At 63.2% G+C, this 9,738-nt stretch overlaps 1 protein-coding gene across 1 annotated transcript; it reads left to right on the forward strand.

The window, feature by feature from the left end:
* Nucleotides 1–538: 538 nt before the first annotated feature.
* Nucleotides 539–6,813, forward strand: LOC117871700 (dystonin-like; the record flags this gene model as incomplete). Its single annotated transcript, XM_034759477.1, is given in 4 exon segments — nucleotides 539–1,281; nucleotides 3,216–3,792; nucleotides 5,647–5,817; nucleotides 6,647–6,813. Coding segments are annotated over 3 exon segments (848 nt in total), but the record flags the coding sequence as incomplete, so codon positions are not given.
* Between the last annotated feature and the right edge of the window lie 2,925 nt (nucleotides 6,814–9,738).

Genomic DNA, 9,738 nt, shown 5'->3' on the forward strand with positions numbered 1-9,738 from the left:
GCCGGACGGCTCCTGTGCCCAGCCCACCTCTCGGCTGTGTGAGAGAGACCCCGGATCTGTCCCAGTAGCACGGGCAGCTCCCCCCAGGCTCTGTGCCACCGCGGACCAGGGCACTGTGGGGAGGGAGGAGACACCCCGTGCCCCATCGGTGTGAGCTGGGTCCTAGCCACGCCTCAGCCCCACAAGTGCCGCCAAATCGTCCCTCCTGCGTCTGGGCCCAGGACTGGGCTGGGCGCTGGCGCTGGCTGCACGGGGGCTGGCCGGCCCCGGGGGGACCCTGCACCAATCCTATGGGAAAGCTGCTGCTCCACCCTGGGCTGCTAGTGGGAAGCCCTGCCCCCCTCCCCCTCCGAGGATGGCTGAGAGTCCCCGGAGGGTTTCCCCGGTAACAGGGCCAGTTGTGAATTAGTGAGCAAAGAGTTAACGGGAGCGGGCTTATTGTATTAGTGCGAGTGTGCAGAGGGGTCAGAGGGGGAGGGGAGGTGGCGAGGGGCGAGGGAGGGTCTTCCCTGCGTGCAGAGAGAGGCCACCCTCTGCTCCGGCCCAGCCAGCACCTTGCTACCTGCCCCGGGCAGCAGGCCGGGCATCGGGGCCTGGCCCCAGGATTCCTGCAGGCCCGGCCCTGGGCAGCGCGAGGGTGGAGGATCGGGAAAGTTGGTTTCCCAGCAGCCCGTCCTGGGCAGCGCCTCTCCCCGCCCCGTCCCCATGGCGAGCTCGGTGCCTGCAGCGCGGAGTGACAGCTCCACGCCACCAGCAAGCGTGTGAAGCGAAGAGCGGAGCCGGGCTGGCCTCAGGGGCCCGCTGGGCCCTTCGCAGCAGCCTGCGCCGAGCCAGGCTGAGAAGACCCCGCTTGAGGAACTTGGCCAGCGTGGGACACAGACGCCAGCCAAGTGCCTTTGAAGTGGCACAAAAGGCCCCCCCGGCCCCACCAGGTTTGCGTGAGGCCAATTCGGGCAGCCCAGGCGACGTCGCTGCCTCTGTAACTTCAGCCAAAGTCTCTGCTGGAGTCGGTGCTCTCGCTTCCGCCCTGCGCGGCGGGCCCGGCACTGCCAGCCACACGCGGACAGGCCGCAGGAGCCCCCGGCGGGCCCACGGATGGCCGGACGCTGCAGAGGGAGCAGCGACTGACTCGCCGGCTGGTTCCTCCCTTCGGGCCGGTCCCAGGCCAGAGGCTGCCCATGTGTCTGTCACACGCTGGCCTGGGTCTGTCTGGAATGAGCCGTTTTACTTTCTCCCTGTACCAGCCTTTGGCCCGCGGCGCTCAGGGCACGTTACCGAGGGGTAAGTGTCATTCCTCCCACCCAGCTGGAGAACCTGGGGCCAGTGCAGGGAACGACTGACCCACGCCGGGCGAGACACAGAACCCAGGAGTCCTGGGTCCCAAGCCACCTGCTCTAACCACTGAGACAGAACCTCCCTCCTCTGCCCCCCGGACACAGCTCAGTGCCTGGTGCTCCTATCGGGGCGTCAGGGTGTGTCCGGGGCATGGTGGGTGCAAGGAGAGGAGCGGGGTGGGTGGGCGGCTCCTTTCAGAGGGGACTAGAGTTGGGTAGGTAGTTCCTGTGTGTGTGTGCGCGTCTGTGTGTGTGTGTGCGCGTCGGTGTGTGTGTGTGTGTTGGTGTGTGTCAGTTGCAGGGTACCGGTGGCTCCTGTATGACTCCCATGGGGGCAGGCTTTGCTTTCCATGGGTAGGGGTCTAGTGCAGGGTGCTGATGTACTCCAGGGGGGTTGTTGGTTGCAGGGTGTGGGGGCTCCCATGTGTGCGTGGGAGAGTAGGATATATGGGCTCCCACTCACAGGGATGTGTGTTGCAGGGGGTAGGGAGTCCTGCGTGTGTGTGTGTGTGTGTGTTGCAGGGTGTACTGATTCCTGCCAGGGGGTAGGGACTGTGTGTGTGTCTTGCAGGGTGTAGGGACTCGTCTGTGTGTGTGTGTGTGTGTGGTGCAGGGGGTAGGGATTCTCGTGTGTGTGTGTGTGTGTGTGTGTGTGTGTGTTGCAGGGGGTAGGGACTCGTGTGTGTGTGTGTGTGTGTGTGTGGTGCAGGGGGTAGGGACTCCTCTGTAAGTGTGTGTGTGTATTGCAGGGTGTAGGTACTCTGCCTGCAGGTGTCTGTTGTGATGCAGGACGCCCCCCATGGGGTGACTGCTGGGGAAGGTGGGGGTGTTTGAGCAGCAAGTTGATGTCCGGTGGCAGGTGCTCGGTGGTGGCGTGGGGTGGGGGTGGGGGTCAGGCGTTCCGTCTCTGGGGGACACGCTGAGCCCTGGTGTCTGAGTGATGGATGCACGGTGCAGATGGCCAGGCTGGGGGGGTTGCATGGGGATGGCGGGGCTGTGTCCGGGTGATGCTGGGATTGATGGGCTGTGGCTGGCTGAACGCAGAATGGGGACGGCTGTCTGACTCCTGTCTGGAGTGTGGGTGTTTCAGTGACTGATGGTTCGCCAGCCCCACTGTCTGTAGCAGCTCGCCCCTTTCAGACCCCCGGGTGCTGCCTTTGTCAGGGCGCTGCAGACAGATGGCTCTTTTCTCCCGGCTCCAGCTTGCCCAGGAGTTAATCCAATGGTACAAAGCGATGCCGGTTGGAAGCAGCTGCCCGTCTGCCTGGTGCCCTGTGCTGCCTCCCTCATTCCCCTTCATTTACATTCCCGTTAGCGAGACGAGCGGCCTAAGCACTGGCATCGCCCGCCACACAGGTCCCGGGAATGCCCTGCCAGCCCAGAGGTGGCCTGGAGCAGAGCCTGGAGTCGCCAGCCCCGGAAATCCCTCTGTGCCCTGTTGTCCCCTCTCCCTAACCCCGTCTCCTCACCCTGCTCCCCGCTCCCGTCCCCAGCCCCAGCCTTGTTGTGCCCCGGGCCCCTCACTGGGAGCTCAGCCCTTCGCAGCCCGGTGCTCAGATCCGTGCCCAGGCTCTGGGAGCTGCACTGACCCCAGGGCAGGAATTTGGGCAGCTGGTCAGGAAACGAAGGGACCTGCTGGAAGGGCTGAAACCCCCATGTTGGGTGCTGGTGCCCAGGATGGCAGGATGGGCCTCAGCCCGGGCCCCTCTCACACCAGGCAGCAGGCAGGTCCTGGGGCAGGTTCCCAGGGGGTGGGAACGGCCCACGCTCCCAGGATGGACCTGGGGCCCGCAGGTCAGATGCAGGCGGGACGCAGGTCCCCAGGTGCCTGCTGCCGTGTCCCACGTGGCCAGTAACGGGGCTGCCCCTCATTTGTTTTAGGCTGGCTTTGAGCGGCGGGGCTGAGCTTTCGGCCCCTGGCCGGCCGGCTCTGTGCCACCCTTTGGCCATGGGGAACGCGCTGGGCAGGCCCAGTTGCCTGGGAGACAAGAGCCAGAAGCCCGAGGAGTTCCTGAAGGACGTGGGGCTTGGCCCCGACCACCCGGCGGGGAGGAACAACTGTGACGCCAGAGCTGGGGCCCCTGACAAGTCTCCCCTGAACCCGGTCGTGATCGAGAACGGCTGGAGCCTGAGCCCGGGCTCGGCAAAAAGCCAGCCAAGCAGCCCCCTGCCCAAGCAAAACAACATGGAGGTGAAGGTGCCGAACGGGAGCAGGGGCTGCAACCCCCTCAAAGCCCAGCTGGAGGCAGCCTGGACCCCCCCGAGAGGCGCCCCCCCCAGGGACTCGGGCAGCAGCTGGGCCTGGAAGCCCGTCAGCACCAGGGAGGTGACCGAGGTGACCGAGGTGACCGAGACCATCGTGACGGAGATCGTGGAAGTGACCGAGTACCCGGGCGGGGAGCCCGTTGTCACCAGGACGGTGAAGGTGCTGACGGAGTGTGCCGGGGAGCGGACGGAGGTTAATAACGTGTGCCAGCCTCTCGGATCCCGCGCAGCCCAGCAGCCAGGCCGGGGCTGGTGTGTCTGAGGGGATGCCGCATCGGCCCCCATGACGCACACTGGGCTCTGCAGGGGGCTCGCTGCCCAGGAGCTGTTTGTTTGTGGGGGTCCCCCCAGCAGGCCTGGAGTCCTGGCCTTTATCCTGTGGGGCAGGGTGGGGAGCCCACCGGCAGTGGGGGGAGCGCGCTTCAGGTTCTGGTAACATCCCATGGCCCCACTGCCTGCACTGGACCAGTCTTTGGGGGGTGGGGGGAGGGTGTCCCAGTGATCTCCAGCTGCGGGACCGTTTCAGAGCGTCTCTGACAGCCAGGCTTGGCTGGCTCGGGGCAGGTTCTGCTCTCGTGGCTGGGCTGTGGTGCCAGGCGGGTGCGACTCAGGGGCACCAGGCCAGGCTGGGCTCCAGTGCTAGGCAGGTGTGTTAGGAGGGCCAGGCTGTGGTGCTGGGAGGGTGCATTACGGGACCATGCCAGGCCTGCTCTGTTGCCAGGCCGGTGCATTGCGGGGGCCGGGCCAGACAGGCTCTGGTGCTGGGTGGGTTGAATTAGGGGGGCCGGGCGGGTGCATTGGGGGGGCTGGGCCAGGCCAGGCGGGTGCTTTGGGTGCGGCCGGGCTGGCCGGGGTGGGTGGGTGTGTTAGGGGGCCAGGCCGGGCAGGTGGGTTCCAGTGTCGGGTGGGTGTATTACGGGGCCTGGGCTGGGCTGGGCGGGTGGGTGGGTGGGTGCATTACGGGGCCTGGGCTGGCCGGGCTGTTTCTTGTGGCTCGTGCTGTGGTTTGGGTGCTGAGCTAGGGTGACCAGATGTCCTGATTTTATAGGGACAGTCCCAATTTTTGGGTCTTTGTCTTATATAGGCTCCTATTACCCCCCACCCCATCCCGATTTTTCACACTTGCTGTCTGGTCACCCTATGCTGAGCAGGGACCGTGTTCGCAGGGAACCGTCGTGTTCCTTTCACAGGAGACATCGTCCCCCCGGGGCTCAGGGCGCTACGCGGTGTCCTGGCTCCGGCCTGTCTCAGGCACAGCCCGAGCCCCCTGCGCTGTAGCTGGGAGTGGGCTTGTGGAACCTGGTTTCTGTCCGTGTCTCACTGGCTCCTTGCTCCTGCATTTCACCGGGGCGGGCCGGCAAATCCCCCCTACCGCCTGCCCAGGCGGTGCGGTGACCCCTGGCTGAATGGTCTGAGAGCTCCCCGGGTGCAGCCTGTAGGGAGAGCTCCCAGGGACGGGGCACCCGACTCCAGCTGGGCTGCGGAGCCTCCTCCGAGCGCCCAGGGAGCTGAGTTCATCCCTGCGCCCAGACGGGCTGGGCCGTGGCTGCTGCTTGCCAGCGACAAGCTGCAGGGGGGTTGCCCATGAAGCACAGGCAGTAGCCTCTGCCTCGCTCGCCCGGCTGCTGTGCATGGCTGGGAGGAGGGTCGGAGTCCCTGGGGCTGCTCCAGGGGTTGTAAAGCAGCTGTTTTGTGACTGACTCTACATCAGCTCCAGAGCAACAGGTCCCTGCCTGCCGACCGGGCAGCTCGCGGGAGCCGTGGGCCGTGCTCAGCAGCAAGGTAACAGCTGCCCCGAGGGTGGGCAATGACCCTGATCAGGGGGCGAGGGGAGGGCTGGCCCCGCGTGTGCCTGGCACCGCGGTTACCTGGGGCGGGGGGGGTAGGATGCTGCTGAAAGTGACGGGGTGCCCAGGATGGGGACTGCTGTTCACCGGGGCCGTTGGTGCTGCCCATGGGGCTACCGTAGCACTGGGCTGTGTCCTGTCCATGGTAACCTGCCGGCAGCCCCCGGGTTCTCACGGGCACGTCTTCCTCTCCTCCCCAGGGTGCCCTGCGGGCCATCACGCTCCCGGAGGGCTCCCCGAGTGTGGAGCAGGCCCAGGACACTTTGGAGACGCTGCTGACCTGGGTGGCTGACATGGAGGACCTGGTTGGCAACCAGAAGCCCCCTTCTTCTGAAGTGAAGGTGGTGAAAGCCCAGCTGCAGGAGCAGAAGGTGAGCGAGCCCCCGAGGTCCCTCCCAGGGGTTTCCGGGGAAGGAGCGGCTCGGGGGAGAGGTGGACAGTGCTTGCTGGGTCCTGGGGGGAGCTGCTAGGACATGGCATCCCGGCTGTGTGTGACTGAGCACGGCCACGCCTGCACGAAGGGGGCTGCGCGCTCCCCGGAGGGGTGACGTCTCACTAGGAAGGTCATGAAAGGGAGGCACAGCGTACAGCCCACAGCCCAGTGCTGGGCAGCGCATCAGGAGTGAGCCCTTTTCCGGCTCCGTGGCAGCCTCGGTAGCTGGTCCTGCTGGAGGCTAATGCCTGATGGATGCTGAATAACCTCTCTGCCCTGGGAGCTGGGGCAGGCACCACCCCCAGGCCATGCTGCAGCGCTTGCCATGGCCCTCCTGCTCACTGCCCCTGCCTTGCCTGCAGTCTGGAGGAGGTCTGTCTGCCCAGGGCCGGCTCCAGGCACCAGCGGAGGAAGCACGTGCCGGGGCGGCTCATGCTAACGGGCGGCATTCCGGCCATTCGTGGGGCGGTGCAGTCCGGGCGGCTTTTTGGGGGCTTTTTTGTTGCTTGGGGCGGCAAAAATGGTAGAGCCGGCCCTGTGTCTGCCCCCCTCCACCCCTGGGACTGGGGATAATTGACTGCTGCTTGCGGCTGGCTCTGCTGGGGGGGTGTAGTGGGTTGGTCCCCTGGGTGCATGGTGCTGTGCAAGGTGCTCGGATCACTGCCCGGGGGTTGAGGGCCAGGACGTGCCTAGGCTGTGGAGTTGATTCCCTTGGGTTCGCCATGAGGACAGCGCCGCCATCACCCCGTGCCCTGATTCCCGAACAGCTCCTGAAACGGCTTCTGGAGGAGCGGAGACCCCGAGTGGCGTGTGTCCTGCAGGACAGACAGCTACCTCGTGAGCATGCTGCCAGGACAAACGGACAGGAGGTGAGCGGGGGCCTCTCAGACCTGCAGGAGAAGTGGGGAAAACTGATCCAGAAGGCGAACGCCAGGTGAGTGAGCAGAGCTGCGATCTGTGCAGCGAGGCTCTGTGGAGGCCAGTGCCGCTGCTAGCGTGGGTGAGGTGGGCACGCTGGGCTCTGGCCTCCCACGCTAACCACTTTCCTGCCCTGAAGTGCCCCTCCTGGTGCTGGGTTTGGGGTGCAGGTTCTGGACCTCACAGCAGTTCCCTTTGGGTCAGTCAGTCGCTGTTTGTGCTGGGACAGTGCGTGGTCAGACTCGGGGCCCTGGTGCAAGGCACTGCCCGTGCTGGGAGCTGTGGTCCCTGTCCCTACAGGCTGTCCCAAACCACTGGCAGAGGGTGCAGCTAGGCACTGGCCCCAGACATGCCAATCCCCTGCCCAGTGCTGCCGTGTGGATTCCTGTCACCACCTTGACCTGGGAGCTGAGGGCAGGTGGTGTTACCTGCGCACTCCAGGGCACCCACCTTTACCCAGTTCCTCGGGCTCAGGACATACTCCTCTGCAGGTTTGCAAGATCTTTTTACCAGTGAAAGAGGCTCACACAGCAATATCCTGATCCTCTCGTTATTAACAATCACCAAGCAGAACACACACGCTAAGCATACAATGCCATGCTCACCTGTCCTGATCAGGCAGGCAGACTTTCCCTGTTGGCCAGGTGTGACGGTGCTGCCCGTGGGAGCCAGCCGAGGTCACTCAATCAGGGTGAACTGCAAACAGAACGGGGCAGACAAACCCCAAACGCTGGTGGTTATTCCAATACTTAGATTTACCAAAACAGCTTCTATAGAACCTCACTGGTTACTCAGACGTCCAAACACCGCAGTTCCCTTAACGTGCCCAGCCTCAGGCCTCCGTCCAGACACACCCAGGGCCGGCTCCGGCACCAGCTGAGCAAGGGGGCGGCGGTGTGGAGAACCAGAGCGCCCTGCAGGGCAGTCCTCTTCCTTCCCTCCCCGCCGACCGGAGCGGAGCCCTCGCGGCAGGCAGCAGGAGGCCGTGTGGCAGCGCCCGTGATGTAGCCCTGGCCGCCCCCTTCTCTCTCTCTCTCTCCCGCCTGCTCCCTCCCCCTCCACCTCCCAGCCGGTCTCCCTGCACCCGCGCTCCAGCCGCGCCGCAGGGTTTTTTCTTTTTTTTTGCTTGGGGCGGCCAAAAAGCCAGAGCCGGCCCTGGACACACCTGTCAGATATGATGATGATTACTGAAAATCTGATCTCATCATATAAAAGAAAAGGTTCTTCCAATGCTAAAGGATCAGCCACATACCGAGGTCCAATGATAACTTAGATCATACCCAAAATATACGCTATAGTCAATTCTTGTTAACTAAACTAAAATTTATTAAAAAAGAAAAGAGAGAGAGTGTTGGTTAAAAGATCAATATACAGACAGACTTGAATTCAGTTCTTGAGGTTCAGATACAGAGCAGAGATGGTGAGTTTGTTGCCAAAACTTCTTTTTTGGACTATAACCTCTGGACTATTTCTATATCCATATTCAGGGTGGCTCCAGTCAGTGACTGGGGATCTCAATCCTTGTGGCTTAAGGTTTCCCCCTCTTGAAACCCAAAGCAGATCTGAGATGAAGGATCATGTCCCAGGGTTCTTATACATTTCCAGCAGCCTTTTGGCCTGAGAAAACAATAGGCTTAACTCTCCTTCTCTCAAACATCCTGGCAATTAGCACAGGGTAATTTATCCATTACACAGTTCAGATACAGGTTACCACAACCTTCAAAGAGACATAGAGACAATAATACTGTTTCCCTCAAGTGTCTTCCCACATGCTAATATTCCTTTTTTGATCATTGAATTAAAGCTATAGCAATAGACCAGACTTGTTTGCTTACATCACAAGACCTGAGCAAACACCTCCCCTTCTACCTCTAACAATGCCGGCTGCATTTCAAAGCTCTGTTCATTTACAGATCTTCCTAACCAGTCTCTAAAGTTGGGCCATGGGTCAGGTCAGTCTGGGAGGTAATTAACTCTTTCTGGCCCTGTCACCTTCCAATGAAATATTATATTACACTCATAACGTTACAGTCTCCCATCCTGGAGCAGAACTGGGCAGCCCGTCTCCACGGGGCTCTAGAAGACCCCAGCTGGGGTGTCGGGATGTTCTGGGGCCCCACATTACCAGGAGGAGGACTGCTCTGGGGCTGGCGGGGGCTGAGTTATGGGCATGTCTAGCATGGCCCAGCGAGCTGCAGCGGTTGGACGGCTGAGAGCCCCAAGGGCCTGGCTTCGCTGGCCCGCACACGGTGTTGGAGTCGGCTGACAGGGTGCTGAGCTGACGCCCCGGGCGGTGTCGCGGCTCATGCAGTGCCGCCCACGTGCTCCAAGTCCAGCACAGCGGGAGAGGGATGAGCCCAGGTGAGGCTCATGGGCCCGTGCCCGCTCACAGGGACTCGCAGGTCGGTGCTTGCCTAAGGGAAGGGGTGGACAGGACAGGCCCGGTCACAGGCACTGAGCTGGCACTGAGAGGAGCCAGTAACTGCAGGGAGGCGAGGGGCTCGCGGGCCGTGCCCTGCGTGCAGCCCAGGCTGACGTCAGACAAGGCTGGGCCGAGCACGGGGCTTTGAGGGCTGAGAGGCGGCCACTTTCTCAGGCACTTTGCTCAGACGGGCGGGAGGGTGGGGGCAGCAGGGCAGGGTCAAGGCAGAGTTTGTGAAGGAGCAGGGGGACCCAGCCCAGGGGCAGGGAGCGGCCCCCAGGGGCCAGTAATGGAGCCGAGCTGGGCCGAGCAAGGGGAGGGGAGGAGGTAGAAGGCGGGGGGGGGGGTGCAGGGCTCAGAGAGAAGGAAGCTGTGGGAATGGCAGAGGCGGGAGGAGGGCTGGAGCAGAGGTGAGACGGGCCCGGCCGGCAGAGGGACGAGGGGATGAGGAAGGAACCCCCGCCCCAAGTACAGCTGAGGAGGTTCTGGAGCTGAGTGGACCTGCAGATGTGGTGCACA

This window comes from Trachemys scripta, chromosome 2 (genome assembly GCF_013100865.1).
Source record: "Trachemys scripta elegans isolate TJP31775 chromosome 2, CAS_Tse_1.0, whole genome shotgun sequence".
NCBI classification, from domain to species: domain Eukaryota; kingdom Metazoa; phylum Chordata; order Testudines; family Emydidae; genus Trachemys; species Trachemys scripta.